The 24682-nt window shown below is 34.3% G+C and overlaps 2 protein-coding genes across 4 annotated transcripts in view; one reads left to right on the top strand and one right to left on the bottom strand.

The window, feature by feature from the left end:
- Positions 1-364: 364 nt before the first annotated feature.
- Positions 365-21075, bottom strand: LOC136037927 (ras-related protein Rab-14-like). Its single transcript, XM_065720788.1, has 6 exons — positions 20913-21075; positions 17408-17534; positions 12751-12868; positions 5493-5611; positions 3866-3934; positions 365-1423 (listed from the first exon to the last, which is right to left on the bottom strand). The coding sequence occupies exons 1-6, from the start codon at positions 21019-21021 to the stop codon at positions 1321-1323; spliced, it is 645 nt and encodes a 214-aa protein (XP_065576860.1). The 5' UTR covers positions 21022-21075; the 3' UTR covers positions 365-1320.
- Positions 21076-21137: 62 nt separating this feature from the next.
- LOC136037925 (serine/threonine-protein kinase 3-like) overlaps positions 21138-24682 on the top strand; it is a 50234-nt gene continuing 46689 nt past the window's right edge. The window contains exon 1 of one of the 3 annotated variants that reach the window (XM_065720785.1): positions 21138-21227. The gene's annotated coding sequence lies outside the window, so the exon portion shown is untranslated. Of the gene's footprint in view, positions 21266-24682 lie in introns of all 3 variants that reach the window. The other 2 variants (XM_065720787.1, XM_065720786.1) reach the window with 2 other exon arrangements.

Below are 24682 nucleotides of genomic sequence, written 5' to 3'. Positions count from 1 at the left end.
AGTCCCTTCTTTCGATATTCTTTTGTTATTGTTGTTTTTTCAACGCTGAAACATAGCCTTTGATCATGTGATTACTGATCGCGTTCTTCTTTGAACATAACGTTATAAAAGCTTCGATAGGCTGACAACTTCAGCGTTTAACCGATAGAAAAGAAAGAAAACCAAAGTGTTGCTCTCGCAGCACTTTATTCGGCGAAGCCGGACAAAGGTTGCCGCAACACTTCACGTTGTTCAGGCAACGTAGGTCTAGTTAAGATTAGATTCAGACTGATTTTGAAATCTTTCAATTCTGCTTTATGACGCTGTGCTTTCAGCGGCGCTGATAGTTCATTCCAGAAGTAGTTATTCAAATAAAACGAACGTCTTACAGATCATACTATAATTTATTCAACAAAGCTAAATACACAGCAGAAAAGCAATATTACAAAATTTTTGGAATGGAACAAAAAAGACAAAAAGGGGAAAGCTAAAGAATAAACACAGAATTCCGAATATAGCCAAAATCTGATCAAAAAAGTCACACTAATTAGGACTATTTACAAGAACTGAACAACCCTCAAGAGACACTTTCATTACTTGCAATACATATTTTATTGCAAGTCCAAACATGTCCAGTATAAATTTCAAGTTTTGAACCGTACACTAGTTCACACAATTAAAACCTAACTGTTTTCACTTGAGAGAGATTTGAATACCAAAGTTAGCTCGAATCTCATCCACAATACGAATTTTAGATTTTGGCATAGGCTTTTAAGATTCCTCAAATTACATGATTATGAACTGAAGTGTCCATTGAAGTTAAACTGGTAGATATAATTTTTTATTCAGTTTTATTCAAACAGCTTAAATTTAACATATTCTGAAGTGAACAGCCAAATTTTACTTCATTGCTTTACACATACAAGCGAATTTTGAAATTAACGAGGCCACAAGGGTTAAATAAGCCGTGTTATTTAATTTGCGAAAGTTATCCAAAGCCACCATCAATAGGCATAAGCATCATTATTTATATTTGAAATAATAAATCTAAAAGGTATAGTTAAATTCGACACGTATCTTAACAGCAGTACTGAACTCCTTATTCCTGCATAACATGGTTCGACAAAGTTTAATTTAAAGAAGCGAAAAAAATTAATCGACACAACAATAGAAAATAATACGTTTTAAGCAATCCACTCTAATCAAACAAAAAGAATAATGTAAACACTTCTTAGGCAGGTAGCAACAAAGTTTGACTAGAGTCTGCTATCAAACCTAAGACCGAAGTCACCACGCCAGAGACAAAGTATTATAAGAGTCCGATCAGAATGACGAAAAATTTTAACACGAGCAGGACTCTTTTGACTGTTCTGGATTTTGTAGTTGTCTAGATGCTACAATTGGCTTGTGTTGGACTCCAGATTCCGCAGCGTTCAAATCCAAGCTAAAAACGAAGAATTTTATCAATACATGGTTGATTCACATTTGAGCCACGGTTTTTCTTGTTCTTATATTAATCCCTGTCTTGCTACTTTAGTACAATTTTACTTGGCAGTGTTTTCAGTTAAGTTAATGAATTCCACAATAAGAAAAATTATTTTAAAGGATTAAATTTTTTTTGGATCGATCCTTATTTTTCAACAAAGACTGATAAAACTAAAATAAGGAGGTTTATTAAATAAATGTAGAATACAGACCTCGCCCTGCTGTCCGCGGGGCTCATGAACTAATACGCTTTGCTCTATAGGTAATGTTAACTGTAAGCAAGCCCATTTTACGCATTTTTAGTTTGCCCCATGGAGGAGGAGGTTCAACCAGAAATGGTGGTGCTTCTCTAGTAATGATAAAAGAACAATATGCGATCATCAGAATCTTGCTATATGCAGTAATACGCAATTTAGAGCACTTGGACCGAAAGTAAACATTTACCTAAATATTTTATGAATTTCCCTTTTTTTTTACTAAGGGTTAAAAAGCAAGAAAAAAACTTTTAAATTGCAAAACACATGATGGAGACATTCAACGGCACAAGGTTATTTGACTACTCCCAATGGGCTTAAAAAGTCCTTTTTCTTCATTCATTAGAAGCAATGAATAGGCAAAGAAGAAAATGGGCATAATGAATCCTAAAAAATGCATCCTAAAAATCACAGCGAATCTTACAATCAGTATGTACTATTTACCAACAATTTCAAAATCATAAATTTCCTAAACTGGTAAAGATAAAACCCCAGTTTTTAGCCAAAGGGGGTTCTATCAAATACTCTGCAACTTCAGAAAATACTATGTTGGTAGTGTATTTGAAAATCCTAGTCACAAAATATTTTTTTAAGAATCTTCCCTTATTAGCAACGACCTAGGCATAAAACAGGTAGTACGAGAAGCATTGAAATGAGACGTATTATTAATAATAACATTTCCTTAAATAAGGACTTGGAGGAATATTCACTAAATGCTCTATACGCAAATTTAATTAAAAACAATCTTGCAAAATATTAAAAAAAAACAGTAGATATCAACACAGAACCAAACACAAATAAACCTTTGAGGTTAGCTGTCGAAAAAGCAAGATTAGCACTAAAAACGTGTTTCTAATTATTGTTCATTCATTTCAATGAATTGCCTTGTTTTATCCCACTTTATTTATCACTCCTGGTTGAATTTCACTGAAATAAAAATGCTTGGAATGTTTGTAAGTTTCTTCTTTTATATATTCATGTTTTAATGAGGACGGCCCTTAGACATAGGGCCGAAAATATTAACTCTAATTAGATTTCCACAGTCTTACGAAAAGAATTCCCTATTGTTCTTCTTGTTTTTGATGTTTGCAAAAAAGAGATGGAAAAAGGACTAATTACTGCATTCGAAGATTAGAAACAGGCCCCAAGGAAGGATTCACAGGAAATTGGAAGTTCTTGGGAGGATGTAAAGAGGGATGATTTGAATCGATTGGGATGCACAGGGAACATACTCAGCAGTGTTTGCTTCAGGTGGCTTGGTGCCCCAGTGAGTTGTTAGAAATAATAGTAGTGTCTTGGTAACTTATGACCTACTTATAAAAACCAGCTTTCCAAGGGTTTTGAAAGTTTAGTTTGTGATTGACTTCACCAGTACAATATCAACCCAGCTCAATTAGACCTTGGGCTTAATCATAGTACAGCCTATTGCCTTGTACCTAAGGCATATGCCATGTTAAATCATTTCGAAATTACAAGATCGTAGAGAGCGCTATTTTAAAAGCTCAATCTTTCTTAACAAAAGCAAAAACTTAGTACATAGAAGTAGATTGCAAGAGTGCTTAGTAGTTTCATTTCTAATCAGGAGCAATGTGTTCTTCTTACAACTGAGGATGTATGGTTAATTTTACCTGTAGATTTTGCACATCTGTCAAAGGAAATAAATTAGTCCGTTTATCCTTTTAATAGTTTTTAGTAGTGTTATGAGCAATTACGAAAAGCTTTCAATTTATAGAAGACATAACTATACTAAATCTGAGGCATGTTAGCAAACTATGTTAAAACAAGTAAAAACCGTAAAAAACAACAAAAAAGTTTCATGCTAATTTTTTCGTTCCAATACAATTAACTGCACTGGCTTAGAACACAGCAACAAGACTACAAAGCTCTTAGCTGTTTAGTTCAAATTTAATTTTCACATATCGAATATAATTAAATCTACTAGCTTCTAAGTTAACTAGGTTAAGGTTATTCTACTAGGTTAAGAACTACTTTTTACTCTTCTGTTAGGTCCTCAATTGATTACGCTCTATTTTCTTTATAGAGTTGTTGAAATAACCTTCATAATGATGAAGTTACCGTCTTTTTTTGCGAAAATATATGCACAAGTTAAAAAAGTAAATAATATAATAACAAATAATTCTTCTTACCTGCCATCCTGAATGTTTTGGAAGATTCGTTTGGCAGTCTCAAGAAAAGCATCTTCAACGTTTTCACCTCTAAAACGAAAAAAGTGTAACATAAACTATGATATATAGATTGACGGGATACCTTTATAAATACAATTTCAAAATCTACAATTGCCTTAAACAGTTTTCATACATATATTCATCATATAACATCCTAGATGTTTTTTCAAACTATCTGGACTGAAGTGTAAGCAATCAAACGATTAAAATCTTACTTCTCTAGGGATTTTTTTTTTTAAACTTCGATACCACAACCAAGGCCATACTTCTCACATATGTTTGTTTATCATTAAATCTCTTTAGCCTCTGATATAAGAACAGGAGTCTCATGGGGATATTATAAAAGCAGGGAACCCACAAGACCTCCTGCAGGAGCTACCCAAAAGCCAACCAAGGAATGACCATTGTCTGTTCCAATACCATGCAAATGCCGAGTCAATTAGCTTAAAGAAGTCGACTTCAATAAAGACCATTTAATTGATGCTATAGAATACTAGTATGTTGAATACTAGTATGTTTGAAACAGCGGCAAAATTCGACGGTATTAAAATATTAATGATAGTTAACAGGGTTATAAGCAAGTCTGGTGCTGTGAAAGGACTATGACGATTGATAAAAAAAATCCTCTTGACAAAAAGGCTGTCCATTAAACGTCCGAAAACTGACGAGAAAAAGACAATCCTCGACAAATCCTATTCTGAAAGGCCAAAAAGTATCATTTGACCAAGGTAAACGGTCACGTAACACCCCTGCTTCAAAGTCTTCACCTATAAATGCAAGGAATCAAAACATAATTTTGATTTTCAGTCATTATAAGTGACAATAAAGGAGCCTTTGCTATTTATATTTCCATTCATGCGTGAAGACTAAGATCTAAGTGAAACAAAAAACAACAAGTAATGAGGCCTTTCATTAGAGAAGTAAGGCCCTTGTAGTTTGATGACCAATTAGCAGGCATATTAGTCTAGAGTAGTCACAGTCAGCCAGCATCTTCTGAGCTACACAGTTTGAATTGTATCCTCTTGCGCACCTTCGCAGATCAAAAATAAAAATAAAGATGAGACGATGGATAAAGAGAAATGATCAAGAATAAAAATGGTAGCCCAAGTTATCTTAGATATAACATTTCAAAAGGAAAGGTAAAAACAGCGGTTGACCAGCCTGATTTAGATATCTTTCCAGTCTAAACCACACCTTTGAAACTGAAGACTGAGGGTGACCGTTTCCTCGAAAATGTATTAAGCCTTTCTTCTTACTGTTTTCTATATTTAAAAAAATAATTTTCTAGTATATAAATTTTTGGCTTTTGTTTAGAAGCACTGAATTATATCTATTCGGCACACGGGCTACAAAAGTTTTCTTTACTGTATTACGTGAAAATTAAGTGAAAATCCTCTTGCTATTGTTTATGCGTCACGATACATCGTGACGCATGAAAAAAAATTTTGGCATTCTTTTAAGACATTCAGGATATTCATTTTTTTTCTATTCCATCTGATCAGATGAGATCCTTTGGCACTAGAAAGCTGTGAAAAACAATTTAGTTTAAAAGTCAGGTGTGAGTACAGGCGTAGAAATAACAACTTACGTCTTGGCACTAGTTTCAACAAAAATCAGGTCATTCTCGTCAGCAAATTGCTTAGCTTCTTCATAACTAACATCCCTTTGGGCTTCCATGTCTGATTTATTACCTACCATCAAAATCACCTTGAAAAAGTAAAAAAGACTTTTTAGCAAGATTTAACTTGTTCCGGAAAGCCAATAGTATCACAACTCTGAATTCAAAATTTTAGAGACAGTAAAGTTTAAATAAAAGGTTTTACTTAGTGTTTGTTTGTTTTACTGTGTTTGTATTTTGCTGCTTTCCTTTCGACGCCCAACGGACGCAGCCAAAGACATAAAGGAAAATAACAAACTGAGTACAAAGCAAACAAGCTAAAAACTTACTCTTAAAAAAAATAAGGGATAAATTTCGGCATTAAACTTATAGACCTGTCACAAACGAAATTATTTTTCTGAAAGATCTGTTTTCTGATTGGTATAGGCTTTTGCAATTTTGTAGGTATAATAACCTAGTTATAACCAATACGGTGTTTGGTCACAAAATGACCCATAAGTTGACACGGTATTCACGTGATGGTAAGACAGCAAACCTTATTGATTATGTTATTGTAAACAGAAGACTAGCAGGATCAATACAAGATACTAGGGTGTATAGGAGTGCCGTTATTGATGTTACAAGTAAAGATCACCATCTAGTAGTGTCTAAGGTTAATTTAAAGCTGAAATTTCGGAAGGGTAACTCCCTCCCGGAAAGTTATGATGTTGGTAGACTTCAGGATGAAAATTTGAGAAAAAAATTCCAGGAACAGTTGAGTACTAAACTTGAGAGTTTAAAATTTGACAATGTGGAAGATGGATGGAATAATTTCAGAAAAACAATTTGTGAAGTTGCTGATGGTGTCCTAGGGAAGAGTGCTAAGACAGTAACTAGGAATATTAGTGAAAAAGCTTTAGGTTTAATAGAGAGTAGAAGGGGTTTATATAAAAATTATCTGAGTGATAGGTCGTATGAAAACAAAAGGAATGTAAAGAAAGTGGAGAAAGCATTAAAATATGAACTAAGGAGATGTGAAGTGGAGGCGATGGATAAAATTGCTGAGGATCTGGAAGATGCAGCTAGACGGCATAATAGTAAAATATTATACTGGCATGTTAATAAATTGAAAGGGAGTAGCCAATCTGGACTAGTCCCAGTTAAAAATAGAAATGGGGCCACAATTAGTGATAAGGAAAAAGTTAAAGAAAGATGGGTGGAACATTTTGAGAATGTGCTAAACCAAGATACAGTTGCAGGAAAAGATATAGATGAAAATGAAAAAGTTTGTGATACCTTGGACGTGAAGCAAGATTTGTTTAGTGAGAAAGAATTAGCGACAGTACTAAAAGGATTAAAAAATAATAAGGCCCCAGTTGCTGATAGTATGATTAATGAGTTTCTTAAATATGGTGGATCTGAGGTTAGGAATAAGCTACTGAAGATTATGAACATGATCTTTGAAAAAGGGGAAGTACCCGATGATTTTAGGAAAACCTTAATTAAACCACTGTATAAGAAAGGTGACAAGAGTGAGTTATCGAGGCATTAGTCTGGTCTCTGTAGGTAACAAATTACTGAGTAATATGATACTTTTTAGACTGAGACATGCTGTAGACAAAGTTTTAAGGGAAGAACAATGCGGTTTTAGAAAAGGTAGAGGATGTGTCGACCATGTTTTCACTCTTAGGTTAATAATCGAGAAGTCCCTTCGTTGTCAAACACCTTTGGTCCTCAGTTTTATCGATTATGAGCAAGCTTTCGATTCTGTTGATAGAACACCGTTAACAAAGGTCTTGTCGTTATATGGTATACCTGAAAAATACATTAAAGTGATTTGCGCTATGTACGAGAATAATACTGCTGCCGTTAAGGTAGGAAATGAGGTTAGCAACTGGTTTTGTATTAAATCAGGAGTTAAGCAGGGCTGTATTCTATCCCCCTTTATATGGATCATTTTGATGGACTTCGTCTTAAGGAGCACAGGAAAGGCAATTGAAGACCATGGAATCAAATGGGGAGGAAGAACGCTCCTGGACTTAGATTATGCTGATGATTTAAGCATATTATATGAAAGTGTGAGCAAAATGAATGAATTTTTAGAGATTTTACGAGTTCAGGGTGCTAAAATAGGCTTGAAAATTAATGTTAAGAAGACTAAGTCACTAAGGCTAGGAATAAGTGAAGATGAACAGGTGACATTAGGTAACGAAAAGGTTGATCAGGTTGGGAGCTTCAGTTACCTTGGTAGTATTATTAGTAAAGATGGTGGGAGCAGTGAAGATGCTAAAAGTAGATAAGCTAAGGCCTAGGGTATTTTTTCCCAGTTAAAAAAAGTTTGGAAGAATAGAAAAATAAGTCTACAAACCAAGATTAGAATATTGGAAGCTACAGTGATGACAGTGGTCAAATATGGCTCTGAAGCATGGGCACTCCGAAAAGCAGATGAAAATTTACTAGATGTTTTCCAGAGAAATTGCCTACGGATTGTTCTGGGTACCCGGCTGACTGACCGTATTTCAAACAGTAGGTTGTACGAAAAGTGTGATTCAATCCCGCTTTCTGGGGCTATAATGAAAGAAAGATTGAGATGGCTAGGCCACGTTCTACGGATGAAGGATGACAGATTACCGAAGATTGTCCTTTTTGGCCAACCGTCTGGGGCTACACGGAAAGCAGGTCGTCCTTGTCTGGGTTGGGAGGATGTCATAAATAAAGATTTAAAGGAAATGGGAACTTCCTGGGAGGGTGTAAAGAGGGAGGCTTTAAATAGATTAGGTTGGAGGAGGAGCGTGCGTAGCTGTGTTGGCCTCAGGCGACTTGGTGCTGCAGTGAGTTATTAGTAGTAGTAGTAGATTCCGAAAAAATGATTTACTTTTAGGATATTAAACGAATGTCTGCGTGGAAGTTTTTCGTCGTAATCGGCGATTCGTCATGAAGGATGAAATTATGACAAAAATGGACGAATTCTGGCACAAAGGACAGAAACATCCATTTTTAGGGGAGTGTGGGAAAGTCTTGACAATCCTTGAAACTCATATCAAGGACTTCTGTACCAAATTTGAAGTAAAATATGTTCTACAACAAAATTGTAAAATTAAACTCATTAAAATTCCGAAATTATCCATATGAAAAAGCTCACAATTAAATGAAAGCTCGAGATAGAAGCTTTAATGCAACTGAAAACACAGAACACAGGTATTTATCCTCCTTTTTTTACAAAGAAAAAAAAGTGTATATTATTTAAAAATATCAAAAACGCTATTTATGAAAAATATTATACTATCGAGCTCGCATTCCAAATAACTTCCCTCCGGGAAACTTTTGACTTTTAATAAGAGGTTAAAAAATATACTCTAGACCCATCATATAAAAGGGATGATTTTGTGCTTCCCCAACACCCCCCACCCCAAACATCTGAAGGGGCTTTTAATTTGCCCATATTTTTTTAAGTTTTCATATAATTAGACTGTCTTTGTGGGTTTTATTTGAATCGCTTTCACCGAAACAAATTCAAACGTGCGTAAACTGATTGAATTGCTTATAAAAGGTTTTAAATGCTATGTTAGAACTATTTTACTAATTAAAACAGAAATGAGAAGTTTCTAAATATAGCAAAATGAAATTATGAATTTATGCCAAGACCATATGACCGAATTGAAAAGTTTGGAAATTTTACATAGTGAAAAGTAAAATAAATTACCCAAACTGAAACAATGATCATATAATACCATTAACACAACGAAAAAAGAATTATGCAGTGGTGAAAACTAAAGCGTCTATTCTGCATTTTCATAATTCTGCTGAAAAGCAAAATAAGCCTTTCGAAGTTTTCAAAAGTCCGATAACCTTTTCAAAATTTGAAGAGGAAAAATATGAATAAGATTATAGAGTATAGAATTAGAGAAACAGAAGGAGTACCGAAAAGACCAAAAATTATCGTGTTTTGTACTGCCTTAAAATTTCAACCAAGTTGAATCATCAGTTTTAAAAAGGCCGGGCTATGATATTCTAACAATTAATTAATAAATGATGTTATTGGCTTACGTCACAGACATAAACCAATGAAATTTGAGGACATTTTTTATCAAGGAATTTTATGAAAGTGATAACTTTTTGGCGTAGCTGAATAATATGGTTTCGACTATAGTTTATTACCTGAATATACAACAGATAATATTGAAAAAGCCCTGGAATACACTGGCAGGCAAAAAGTCACCAGAAGTGTAAACAGAATTGCGACAATGATTGATAATACATAACCCCTACACCCCGTATTTTCCCGAAATGCCTCTAATAGAAAGTTTGAGATGGCCATTTGCATTCATAGAAACTAAAAAAAGGCTAATTCGATTGGAAATCAAAAGGGTCTTTTTTAATAGTCAAAATGATTGGAGGGCAACAAGCCCCACACGCCCACCAATTCCCAAAACACATATAATCAAAATTTTGAGATAACCATTTTGTTCAGCGTAGTTGAAAGGTCTCAAAATCATATCTTTGAGGATGACATCCCCCCCCCACGCAGCCCTGAGCGCAAGGGTTGTAAGTTATGCCCTGAGGGCATGTCCCTTTTTTTACAAAGGGTGGTCGTATAAACTCCGAAGGGGGCTCGTTGGCTTGGAAATAAGATCTTCTAATTCCCTTTTTAAGAGTCAAAAGTGATGGGGAGCAGTTACCTCCCCACATCGAATTTTCCACAAATACATCCTGTAAAAGCTTTTAGATAGCCATTTGTTCAAAAGAGTCCAAATATCATATAATAAGGCCTATGGGATGGACAGCATTCCCCAAAGTCTAGGGGCAAGGGTTGTAAGTTATGTCCCAACCAAACAGATGAACTCAAAACGACCAGAAATTACAATAAATAGCCGAGTCAAACTCAACACAAGCAAAATTAGCATGAGTAGAGCTGATAGCCCCATGCCTTTTCAAAACCGGAAGATAATTCCCGCTTTACAGAAAACAAAATACGTTTTAAATGTTTCCACTTTTTATACTTTTATAATTAAAAAAATCAATACTTTAAGGAATAAATATCAGTACATATCAATTGAACTGCAAATCTACTGTAATTTGCGGTAGAGTGCAAACTATGTTCTGGTCTTGAGAAGGAATGGGGATTACCAACCCTACTCATGTTAATTTTTGCTCGTGTTGGGTTTGACTCTGCTATTTGTTGTAATTTCTATTCTTTTTTATATTAATTTATTTATTGGCAATGATTTGTGGCAGTTTTACGCTTGGAAGATTATTTGAATTTCTGCTCATTCTTGGCTTAATGGAGCTCTTTACTTTTCTTTGAAAAACTTGTTTGTGGATAAAGATTTTTAAATCAACTTTAATAAAAGGTGAATTTGTTGCACCTTATTAATGGTATCAAGCAAGGAATTTCAATCTTCATGATTGGGAAGTTCTTATGTCTGTTCCAACTCTACCCTTCTTTCCCTTTGTCTTCAACTTGGCGTATAGAGAATTGTTGCACCTCTTCCAAATTACAATAACTCATGGATTACTTGGAGAATGGTCTTAAATATTCAAATGTAAACCATTAAAAATCCCCAAGATTGAAATATAACGGTCCAAGATAAAAACATACTAGGTGCATATTTCGAAAATGGTGTTTGATTTTTTTTTTAGAAAATGGTGTTTGACATTAAACAGACATATGACAGTTTCTAAGCTTATTAATTACAGATCTGTGGGTAACATTGCAATGTCAAAGTGAAAACCAAAACATGCTGAGTATATGTTCCATACCAAAGTTAGTGTTTAAGGATTTACGAGGGTATTGATTACAAACCTAAGACCCATATTACAACAAAGTAGTCCAGAGTAAAAATACAACTAAATATTTCAAAAATAGTAGCTCCAAATTATTCTAATAGCTCATTTACAACAGAAATTTTACATACGGTCCAGTAGAAAGCTAGACGTCTTAAATATTAGGCTAGATTTGAAAACAAAAGTTCAAAATCAGAACACGTTAAGTATATATTAAGCTACACAATAAGTCTATAAAAAAGATAAGTCACTCTTAAAGTTTAATCTTCATCGAAATTGGTACTTATAAATCTCTGAGATCATCAATTACAAATCTGAGAATAATGTCTCAGATTTGATTTCCAGAAAAGTGGAAGAATTTCTGATGTGAGCCGGTATTTGTAATACAGAAGTCAAAATCAAAATATGGTAATTATGTTGTCTTGCCAGTTGTTTTGTTGTTCACTCGAATTTATGGAGTTTTAAAGTCCCTAATTACAAAAATGAGGCTACAATTGCAATGTGCATATCTCCACCCCCCCCCCAAAGTAAAATATATACTATGTCTTACTTTTGCTATAGAATGGATTCAGTGGTCTCAGTTCACAGAAATTAGGTAGGGAGCGGGGACAAATTCGTACATTTCAAAATTTAGTTTTTCAAATGAAAGTACCAAAAAAAGGTGTTTTTTCATAATCTAGGGGGGGAGGGGCGAAGAACATCTTAGGGGAGGAGGCAATAAGGGTTTCAGAAAAGACTAAACACAAATATCATTCCAAAACTACAAAATTAGGACCCTAAAACAATACCAAGTATGTAGCCTCTTTTTTGACAATGTCTTTTTTCCAATCTCAACCAAATTTTCTGGTCATGTTGCTACTTTGTTCCCTTTCCAGGAGTTAAATGAAAGATGCCAAGAAATTGTTGTGAAAATAAAACCCTATTTATGGAACAAGTACTAGTTGTATTTTGATTTTGAACTTCAATATTGTAGTATTAGCTTCTTATTGTCAATCACAGTATTTGTGGTATACCTTTTTGTGATTATTCCGTTTGTGTTATTTATGGAACAAGGGTCACAATACAAGAGTCCAAAATCAAATGCTGAAAGTACATATTTCCTGAAAAGCGTTTGATTTTCCCCAAATTTGGTAATTAAGAGTTTTTCACTGTGTCACGTTTTTCGATATCACCACTGTTGGTGGTAATGTTTGTTCAGTTTAATCTTGGCTTCAATGTAATTTCTAATCTATTTAGATTTGGCTTCTTGTATAATCTAATTTCTGCTTTTTTAGTTTCAAGTTAATTCTTTACTGATCATGGAAAAACTTTCAATTTCATGGAAAAACATGGGAAAACGATCATGGAAAAACAATCTTTCAATTTCATTTTCTACATAAAAAAAAACTGATGACTTTTGCAAATCTTTGCATAAATGAGATGAATTAAACAAAAATGAGAAAGAGGCACAAAAAATAGCACCTACTGTATTTGGATTTGTAAGGTTTTTGGCATCAGCTAACCAGCTACTTAAGTGGTTAAAAGTGGCTCTTCTAGTTACATCATAAACCATCAACGCCCCAGCAGCTCCTCTGTAATATGACCTAAAATTTAATAATTACTAGTTCATTATTTTTCAGAGCACCTTCAAGATTATAGTTGATTCAGTCCAGATCCAGGATTATAATCAGGCAACATAGTTTGCTGGATTATCTCTATGGCATCATAAATGTTTCCAGTGTTTCATTTGTCAATAGTTTTCTTAAGTCCAAAGAGATACAGAGGTGCACCTGACCAAATATAACTTAAAGACCTTTTTAGGCTATATAATGGAAACATAGGAAATCATAGATATTATTTACTGTTGCAATCAAAGCTAATACTGTAATATTAGTTACAATTTACTGCAGTGTCTCTGCACACGCTAAACATAGACGTCTAATATATGAATTCGTCTAATATAATAAATTGTTAATCACAAATAACTCCCAGCCAATCGCTAATCGGAACACAATCATGTGATTTTTTTAAAATAGGCATGTAGGGGGAAGGGAAAATTTATACTTCAAAATGTCGAAGGAGACACAACTTGTTTTTTTCCAATTCTTTCCAATAAAAACACAAAAAGCCAATTTTCAATGAAAATACAAGAAAAAAAACATTTTCCAAAATATAGAGGTCCCCTAGAAATCTCCCCACCAACTGGCAACAATGGAGACTATGTACAAAAAGAGAACAAAAATGACACAAACTGAAAAAAAAAGTTCCAAGAAACTTCTGTTTAACACAGCAAATCTTTATAGCAAAATTAGTAGAAAATACACGATTTTGTTTTGGAGCTTGAAATAAAATATTTTTTTGGTTTCGAAATTTCTTTCCAAATAGAATATTCATTCTTCAATGATAAAAAAAAAACTTACACGTTTTCCGCACTTTTTTTGTGCAGATGCATTTTAATGCAAAATACAAAGCTGAAAAATCAACAAGTGGGTAGCAACTGGAACAGAACCATATTAAATAAATTATGCAGTGAAAGAGATTGTATTGCAAGTACTGCTAAGAATTCACTGCAAAACCAAGTCGCATGGGGCCAATACAGCTGTAGTTTTCTTACAAGATGTTTTTATCTAAGGAACATATACCCAAAAGATTCAAGTCAATAGTAAGAGATAATGTTAAGAGAATAATAACCTTATTATTTTGACTGGTTAATCACTTTTGCCAATTTCACTGATAAGCGAGCACAAGACGTGAAGTTTTCTATCGCAAATGCCGCCGTATCTGCCAGAAGTGATGTCTCCTTGAAATTGCAGGGAATAGGTAGCAGAAACTTATGCTTCCCTTGCTTATTGGTATATGAGCATTTTAAATTGGCTTACTTTCTGATTGCCTTCCTATATCATCTTTCCTTCTGTTTTGTGACGTATTTTTTGGACTGCTCCTGGACTATGATTCTTGGATTATGCTTAATTATGAAAGGCAAACAAAAGCAAAAAAAACTCGTTTTGAATACTGTGCTGAATTTTCTTGCGCGATCGCTATCCAATGATGCGAAAATGGATTGCATTATAACCACGGCCATGAATTTCTTTACGCATGACGCGATCTTATCAGCAAAGAGACTGCTTTATTCCAAACTGAATGCGCAAGGACAGAGGCGGTTTTAGGAGGGAGAGGGCGAGAGCACCTGCCCCTGGCACAGAAATTTCAGGGGCCAAAATTATAAATAAATTTATTAATCTTTGAAATTATCTTTTCACTAAAATGAAGCTGTGTGTACAGTTGGTGGTAAGTATAAGCAAATTGAATCTAAAACTTTAGTTTTTCTCATGTCTCCATTACAATTTCTTGAAAATAAAAGCAAGTAAAAGAATATCTTATTCAGTCGTTCCATGAATTCCAAGATATGGAAAAAATATTTCAACACCAGCACATTTCCTCAAAGAAACCTATAGATGCGTTAGAATTAACTGTGCAATATGGAGATTCGCAAATATATGGGTGGCCAATCAAATATCATCTACAACTGTAGTTTTGTTGGCCAGTAACAGTTGGTCACTTACCTTAGACTTTAGATCCTCCAGAGCCACAAATGGTTTATCACAAGGTGTGTCTTACTCGACCTCTTTTGAGGGTACCACTCCTAAAATATACATGGGAGTTGATCCTCTGGCATATGAAGGACGTGGCCAATGTACATCCATCTCCTAGGTTTCAGAAGGTCAGGAACTGATGATTGACTGGTTCGCCAACGAATTCCCATATTCTTGACCTTTCCCTACCACATGTTCAATATTGTTCAAAGGTATGGTTTCCCTATCATATGTTCAATATTCTTCAAAGGCACATTTTTTTTTTAAAGTTTATCCAGTTATAAATTTAGTTTTCAGCATTCACTTGCATAGAATAGAATGGACATCCCACTGCTTTTCATGAGACAGAGCTTCAAGCGCAAAGAATATTTCCTGCTGCACCTGCTTGCATTGGTCGCCTGCTGCATTGGTTTCAACTTATTAAAAGCCTATGTAGCTTGTCCAGTACTCCTCTCCATTTTTTTGGCTATTTGACCATTATAATCAATCCAACTCCAGAGGTGCTTAAATTTATTGACCTGATCATTTGCTTTATCTTCACATGTCAGTTTCAGTGGAGAGTCTGATGTGGTCATGTTCTTTATCCTACTGATATTCACTGTAAACCCAACTTTGTCTGCCTTTACATCTATGGCGTCATGTAGCAACTGTAGTTGCTGTTTTGCTTTTTCAAGAACAACACAAAAATCAAAAAAACTTCCACATTTGCCATGCAAATTATCAATTCAGGGGCCAAAATTATAAATAAATTTACTAATCTTTAAAATTATCTTTTCACTAAAATGAAGTTGTGTGTACAGTTGGTGGTAAGTATAAGCAAATTGAATCTAAAACTTTAGTTTTTCTCATGTCTCCATTACAATTTCTTGAAAATAAAAGCAAGTAAAAGAATATCTTATTCAGTCGTTCCATGAATTCCAAGATATGGAAAAAATATTTCAACACCAGCACATTTCCTCAAAGAAACCTATAGATGCGTTAGAATTAACTGTGCAATATGGAGATTCGCAAATATATGGGTGGCCAATCAAATATCATCTACAACTGTAGTTTTGTTGGCCAGTAACAGTTGGTCACTTACCTTAGACTTTAGATCCTCCAGAGCCACAAATGGTTTATCACAAGGTGTGTCTTAGTCGACCTCTTTTGAGGGTACCACTCCTAAAATAGACATGGGAGTTGATCCTCTGGCATATGAAGGACGTGGCCAATGTACATCCATCTCCTAGGTTTCAGAAGGTCAGGAACTGATGATTGACTGGTTCGCCAACGAATTCCCATATTCTTGACCTTTCCCTACCACATGTTCAATATTGTTCAAAGGTATGGTTTCCCTATCATATGTTCAATATTCTTCAAAGGCACATTTTTTTTTTAAAGTTTATCCAGTTATAAATTTAGTTTTCAGCATTCACTTGCATAGAATAGAATGGACATCCCACTGCTTTTCATGAGACAGAGCTTCAAGCGCAAAGAATATTTCCTGCTGCACCTGCTTGCATTGGTCGCCTGCTGCATTGGTTTCAACTTATTAAAAGCCTATGTAGCTTGTCCAGTACTCCTCTCCATTTTTTTGGCTATTTGACCATTATAATCAATCCAACTCCAGAGGTGCTTAAATTTATTGACCTGATCATTTGCTTTATCTTCACATGTCAGTTTCAGTGGAGAGTCTGATGTGGTCATGTTCTTTATCCTACTGATATTCACTGTAAACCCAACTTTGTCTGCCTTTACATCTATGGCGTCATGTAGCAACTGTAGTTGCTGTTTTGCTTTTTCAAGAACAACACAAAAATCAAAAAAACTTCCACATTTGCCATGCAAATTAACATGGGAAAAAAGCAACTGTATGTGACTTTGGTTGGTGACAAGAAAAATATAAAATTTATGGTTTTTTCCTTAATTATTTAAAATTTACAAGCCTGGATAAAACATGCACGCTTTTTTCATCATTAAGAAACATGCAGTTTTGCAAGCTTTTTGCCCAAATATGTCAAGAGCTTCCTTCTGAACTACCTCCCATCAAGTTCCTATTTCCTTTTAATCCCTTCTTATGACCCTTCCCAGCCCAGTTGAGCAATTACAAAAGGCATAAATCTAATAAGACATCTTTCCAGAAACATCCACACCCAGCAGGGATAGGGAATATTCCTATATCTAGTCAAAGAACTCTTTCTATTACATATTTGGTAAATATAACCCAATCCTTTGTTTTACTTTAAATTTACTTTGCCTTCCACACTCACTGGCAATAGAACAATTTCTGTATCTTCCAGCTTTTGTGATACTAGTGAGCTGCTCACCTGTGGCTTCCCAAATGGTCTGCTGCTGGGGCCATTTTTAGTCCCCAATTGATTTCTTTGAAAAATAAGATCTTGAACTTGTTAAAGATAATCTTTCAATTCTTTGAACTCTGTGACTACAGTTCTGATTTTTACAGTAGATTTTGTATGGACAAAGAAACTTGTTTTGAATAATAATCACAAAACCTTTAGATAACATGAGAGATAGATAGAAATGACTAGACCACATTTGTAAAAGACTTACCTTGTAACAGCTCTAAATCTTTCTTGTCCAGCTGTGTCCCAAATTTGGAGTTTTATTTTTTGTCCAGCAACTTCAATTATTCTAGTTCCAAATTCAACACCAATTGTGTGAGGACAATCAGCCATAACTGAAAAAAATAACTTATGATAACATAATCCAAAATTACAATATAGGGAGAGTTTAATCCCTTGAGACTAACTTAACAGACCCCCCCCTCACTGAAACAATAGACAAGATGTTTTTTTGTGCTTCATCCCAAACTTCCTCCAGTGAAATCCTCTGACCACTTCCCTTTTTTAATAGTTCTGTGTACATCTATGAGACAAAAATAAAGCAGGAAAAAGAAAAAGAAAAAAAATGCACACACAAACAGTTTTTAAACCCAGTATTTTTTTTTTTTTAATTTAATATATGAAGATACTTGAATTGTGGAATACTGGCTGAGGTAAGAGCACATGTTCAAAAATAGCACAGTATGAAATAGTTCCACATTCATCCAATCACACTCACCTGAAGCTTCAGACTCTTCTAACTTGGAGAAAAGTTATACCAGAGGAACAAAACTTTCCGAAATGAGCCCAAAGCCTCCAAAAGGGTCTGGGAATATATCCTATACTTAATTTTTCTTTTCAGTGTTTTTATTTTTACTTTTTGTTTTCTTCTTCCTTGCATCCCAAATCAAAGAGCATTACAAGGGGTGTAGAATGTTGAATGCATTTATATGCTTGAAAATGTGTATATTTCATATGGATATATATTGCCTAATCTCAACTGCCTTTCAAGGAACTAAAGCAAAGACGAAGCAGACTTAACAAACATTAAAAATATTTTTCCAAAAGAACACATTCAAGGCTCTAATTGAGGCTGTAGATCCATTCCTGAAATTTTTTTTTTCATCTGGTGCAACAAATTTTCAAAATAACAAAATGCTCTAAATGTGGAATTAAACTTTTCCTAATCTTAACTAAATACAGCCCTGCTTAAAAAAAAACAAAACACAATTAGCCACAAAACTTAGATCAAACTGTTAAACTTCAATTTTTGCCCTAGTTCAAGCTGTAGATGCATCTTTGACATTTTCACAACTTCAGATCATTGTATTTCAGGTATGATCACATTCTTGGCATAAGTACAATGAGTTTAGACTATAGCTAAGATTGGTTTATTCTTGCATTAATTATAGCTCTAAGGGATACATGATTCTTCTCATTCTCTTTCATTGGATTTCTAAATTATTTTGCTTAAAAAGGCAGTTACTTCATTTCTACTACTTTAAAAAAGTTTCATTTTGAAAGAAAAACATTTTGGTAATACATCAGTAACTGGCACCTAAAATAAAATTTGGACCTTAAATTAAAGATAGTTTGGCATGCAGGCAAATAGAACCCAAGAAAACCCTACCTTTAAGCACTAAAAACACTGCAAATATTGAGAATTAACAATCTGTATACATACATACATGTGCATTTCAAAGCTGATTAAGCCATATACAAAGGCAAAAGACCCCAGTCAAAAAAAAAAAAAAAAAAAAAAAAATTACAGGCCTCTAAACCTTTTAAATTAAAGTAGCTATTGCCACTCTTTACACATGAGAAGTTGATTTAAGGCTCCCTAGTAGCTGCTAATTATTCTTGCTATCAAACAAATCTCTCTGTCTAAACTAAATATCCAAGTCTGTAAAATACTACATAGTGGACAATTTTGCATTTATTTGGAATATAAGAATATATCCATTTTGTTACTAGTGGTAGACAGTTGATATGCACCTAAATCCAAGCTATACTGTACTTAATTGACATTTCTAGCTCAACATAGTAGTTTTCAGCAAAAATCTATAACACTTCAACAGAAAAACAAACAAGTTAAAGCATTTGTATTACCAGTCCAATACTCAATCTTTAGGTCTTCTAGCCTAGTATACATACTAGGGGGCATGACTGTATTTTGGCTAATTGAATTTCACATGACAGTCACACAGTTGCAAAAAATATTTGGTGAATGCTTATGTGTGCCAATTAGTATTGTGTCAACTGAGACAGAAGCCATGCTGGCAAGGCAATTCTAATTTGTTTGTATTGTTCAACAATGGCTGAGTTTGATATGGCTTCAAGGACTTTCTTTATTTCCAAGATGAAAATAATTGGTCAATAATTGTAGGCCTTGTATCTTTGCAGTTTCCTTTACAAACAATTGCAATGTAAGCATCTATTCTAATCTTATTGGATAGATTCTGTATTTAGGGTCTTTTGAAATTACATAACACTTACACACAACAAACAGACAATTTTCATAAATATAGTGCTGGAAAAATTCATGGAAAATAGCCTACATAATTTAGGCTTAGGGGGTGGGCAGAGGGCAAGGGGTACCAGTAAAGTGAAACACTTTTAGGAATAGTATAAACCTAAGTATTTTAATAGTAGGCCTATTCAAAGTTATTTTTAAAATTTTAGTTTTTTATTTTGAGGAGGCCAACAACTAAACTAGGGCCTAGTAGGCTATCAAAAAGGCTAACTTGATTCTATAGCAAATTAGAGTTCTTTCCGTTTGTAATAAATTCAGTCCTGGTGAGAGTTTCATATACTTTTCTCAACTGCCTTTCAAAAAAGTAGAAAAAATCTCAGTAAAAATCTAGCTAATTGACTTCTTGCTATCTTGGAAAGGGTTTAGGTTAGGAAAGTGAAACTTTCAGGGATGGGTCTACAGGCTAAAGTATGTCCCAGCAAGGTACATTAAAGTACTCATCTCTACTCCTTCTCTCCCTAGAAGGCCATGAAATTTGCCCCACTCCTTCTCCCTCTAGAGGGCCATGAAATTTGCCTACATGACATGTCTATACCTATTGAAATATTGACAAAACAACATTTTACCTTAATTTTCAGTTACTAATTGCTTTTTCTCTGCCTTTAGTTCTAAAAAAGCAATTCCTGTTATTTGAGTAGAATTTAGAGCCATATCAATATTTTTTTCAAAATTTAGGAAATGTATTTGCATATCTTTAAACCTTATAAAATGGAATTGACCAAAGTTATGAAGCTGAAAACAATTTTGTTGTACTTCAATTAAGCATAAGATCTATTTTGTAAGGTTTCAATTTTATAACACACATATTTGTAAAGTTCATCAAAGGTCAGGGCCCTCTAAAGGGAGGAGTGGAGATAGTTGTTTCAAAATACCTTCCCAGGACATGCTTTAGTCTGTAGATTCATCCCTGAAAGTTTCATTTTCCTAGCCTGAACCTTTTCTGAGATAGCAAGAGGTCAATTAACTAGAATTTTACCAAAATCCCTCATCTAGAGGCCAATTTAGCCTAGGCCCCATTGGGTGGAGTCTAGGGTACAATTGCAAGAGAAACGGTACTACTTAGCATATTCTAAATACATATCAACAAAGGAGCATTATACTTCTGCAAATTAATCAAGAAAACCACAAGTTTACCTGAATCACCTTAGTTCTTGTCTAGCCTATATTAAGGGGTTCAGTCCAGAGAAAAAAAAAAGCTTACATTTCTTTTCGGTAAACTGGTGTAGGAGACATGACTTGCCAACACCCATATCACCAATAATAATATATTTAAAAATATATGAATAATTATAAGGTCCTGTATTTGTCATTTCGACTTTGTATCATCTATTACTTCAAGAAATGATTTCTGTTCATGTTGGCTCTGACATATTCAAGAAGGGCAGTCGTGCCATATTTTTTCGGTCGACCTTTACACTTTTCTTTCAGAATGCTTGGCAGTCGAGCTCATAGAAAAAGTAAAATAAGTAGGCTAGACAAAAGAGAAGTAGCCTAATGCTTTTAAGATAGGCTCCTGGTAGGCTATGAAATGCGTTTTTTCTAGTAAATTCCGAGGTATTCTGCCCACTTTATATGAAACACTATAATTTTGAAAATAATCTTGAAATACTTACATAGACTTGTCTATATCATTCTTAAAAGGATTTGACTTTAACAGCACCTTCTGAGTGTGTTTAAGCACCCCTTGTCTAACTCACCTGCTTAATATTATGTTATCAGGGTTTAAACTGTAAAAGATAACAACAAACACTTGTCAGGCAACTCCCGAATTTAAACACTCTAGGGAAGTAACATTCTAGTTAATCATGAGTAGGCCTACTCCATTGTAAGCATGGCTTCTTTAGAAACCCCTTATGGTGTTTCACATTTCTCAATTACTTTCTCTTCTAGTGCAATTGTGCATTTTCTAGTGTTTGTAGATGTTAAGCTACTTTTCAACAGTTAGGATAATCCAAAGTGTTTCAAGTAGTCTAATCTTACTAGACCAATTTCTGACATCATTTAGGCTATTACCTTAAATTACCTTACCTTAAATTGCAGCTTGGAGCGATATAAGGATTATCCATCCTTGTGCTGCTCCATGAGAAAAAAAAAAGAATTTGTTTGGTGTAGATTGTGGCTGTTAGATTAGACTCTTGTGGAGGACTCTGCAGCTTCCCAATTGTAAAGGAACTCCTGGCAGAGCAATTCCCTATCAAGGTGGGATTGAACATGTTAATTGAAGTAGCAGAAACTGTTTCTTCAGAGAGCTGGTTCCACACATTGATGATTCTTTGGCTGAAGGAGTGGCTTCTATGTCTACTCATGGAACACTGCATGGAGAGCTTCAAAGAATGTCCTCTAGTACCAGAATGCAAGGGCTGTGCAAAGAGACTGGGAAGGGTATTTTTAGAGAGGATTTTTTTGGTTAAAATAATGTCACCCCTTTTCCATCGGTATGTCAGCATTGGCAGCTTCAAATGATGTAGTCTTTCTTTGTATGGAAATTTATTCATGTTGGTAACCATCTTAGTGGCATGATGCTGGACATCCTCAAGCAACTTCCTATCTTTTTTGAAGAAAGGGGCTGCCAATGACATTCCAACCTCCAGGGGTGGACGTACAAGCACCTTATATAACTTCATAAGAACTCTAGGGTGTCGTCTCGAGATGGTTCTTTTTATGATACCAAGGGTTTTATTTGCAGAAGATGAATCAGACTTAGCATGGCTGCTAAACTTTAATTGGTGATCTACAATAACCCCAAGATCTCTTTCATCAGAAACAGCAGAAAGGAAGTTGTCTTGAAGGAAATACTTATGATGCTTGTTATTTTTGCCAAAATGAATTACATGGCATATGTCAACATTGAAAGTCAGAAGCCACATGTTAGCCCATCTTTCTAGACTATCAAGATCTGTTTGAATTGATTACTGGTCAGAGGGAATAGCCGCTTTTCCAACTAGTTTTGAGTCATCAGCATAAAGGGTAATAAGATTTGAAAGAAGGGTGGGTAATTTGTTAACATAGAAGTTGAAAAGTGTTGGTCCAAGAATATGTCTTATGAAATACTAAGAATAAACAATAAGGCCTTCCAAGTAAGTAACCTTAGAATGACCAAATCCACTACATATTGTTAAATTATATAGCTAAATTATACAACCTCTATGAATTTATATAACCTATGTGACTTTCTTTGAATTGATTCAGTAATTTTGTACTTTTTCATATAGGCTAGGCCTGATATAACTAACTAATAGTTTAAAACTACATTTCTAAATAGAACTAGGCCTATCTAGTGAGGAAACAATTGCCATTTATAGCTGATTTAGGAATGGTCATTATTGTTTCCATAAGTCTTAACAGCAAAATATTATTTTAAAAACAAGTTTGTAGGATTTTTTAAAAAGAGCTCAAAACCCTGCAAAAAGGCATCACAGCAAAGCAAAAATTAATCATTCAAAACCATCTTTGCTGAAAATCCTGAGCAAGAAACTAACAACCCCTCCCCCTCATTTGACTAACAAGGAAAATCATATTTTTTAATTGGTAGGCTCTATTACTAATGTTTCCTCCTTTTTGTTCTTTTTTTCCTGTGTTGCAAGCCAGGCACTGAAACAATATGACTCATTTAAAAGCTAATCTGCAATGTCTAATAAGTATTAACTAATTTCATAACTTTACATCATAGTTTAAAAATTATAGACAAGATAGTAAGTTGCCTTGTAAATATTTTGCAGTTCATATAATTGACTTACCAATAAAGTAAACATACCACTCAATGCCTTTTTTTAATGCTCTTTACAGATATAGTAATTGCTTCTATTGCAAATCCAAATTTAAGCACTTTTTGACCTAACCTAACTATAATTAATTTTGGCACTTAGAAAACATAGTATTATTTTATTGAAAACAACCGAAAATACATAATTTAATTGAAAATTTGGTGTCATAGAAGAAGAATTTTAAGAGCTTGAATTTGCAGTAGAAGTGATTATTATACTTGTAAAGATCATAAAAAATGCATCAAGTGCTAGGCCTATGTTCAAAATTTGAGACCAATGTTTTAAGCCTACAAATTCTGGAAGCTTTTTTTTTATACTCCATATTTTGGTTATTTTTAAGAACTCAAAAAAAGCTTAAATTTGAATTTGTCATAGAAGCAATTATTATATTTGTAAAGAACATAAAAAAAGGCATTGAGTGGTATGTTCACTTTATTGGTAAGTCAATTATATGAACTGGTGAAATATTTACCAGTTACCTTTTGTGGTCCCACTAAGGGCTTGAAATAGAATTTACCCCAGAAGTAATTATTATATTCAGAGAAGCATAAATAAAGACATGAAGTGATGGCTGTAAATCATGCTGTTTAGCAATTAAGCTAAATCCTGTGATGGCAGTAGAGAGCAATGACAATGGCTCAAATCTGCTAGTCACAATCAGCTCTATATTTCAAGGCATTGGTGGTAAGGGCTGTTACCATTTCATATGTCAATGAATTCTAATAGGACACATTCTACTAGAGAAGTGGTTGGTCATATGTCTATGAATTCTTCTCAAACAGCTTCAATAAGTGACCTCTGATCTTCATCTGGGTATGTTTTTGGAGATAAGAGAGATATGTCACTGGTTAATAACTTCTTAGTCAAGATCATATCTCCCTTTTGTCTTCTGTAAACTAGTGAGGGTACTTAAGTTTTCCTAATCTTACAGGATAGTAAAGAGTTCCATGGCAGGCTAAACTAGGGCTTTCTACAGCATAAGCATGTTCTGCAGAACTCTGGAGGAAGTTTGTTTTTCATTAACCTCAGTCTTTGTGATCCTTTACCAGCAACTACTCTTGTGTGGATGTGAATCTCAGTTTGTTATCTAGCCTATAATAAGCCCAAGATTTCTTTCTTCAGTGCTTGCAGGAATAGGTTGTGTGTTATTTGATTCCATATTGCATACATGACCAAGGTTAGTTTTCCCAAAATGGATAGCTCTAGA

The sequence above is a fragment of the Artemia franciscana genome, chromosome 17 (genome assembly GCF_032884065.1).
Source record: "Artemia franciscana chromosome 17, ASM3288406v1, whole genome shotgun sequence".
NCBI lineage: Eukaryota > Metazoa > Arthropoda > Branchiopoda > Anostraca > Artemiidae > Artemia > Artemia franciscana.
This window is presented reverse-complemented; position numbering and strand designations above follow the sequence as displayed.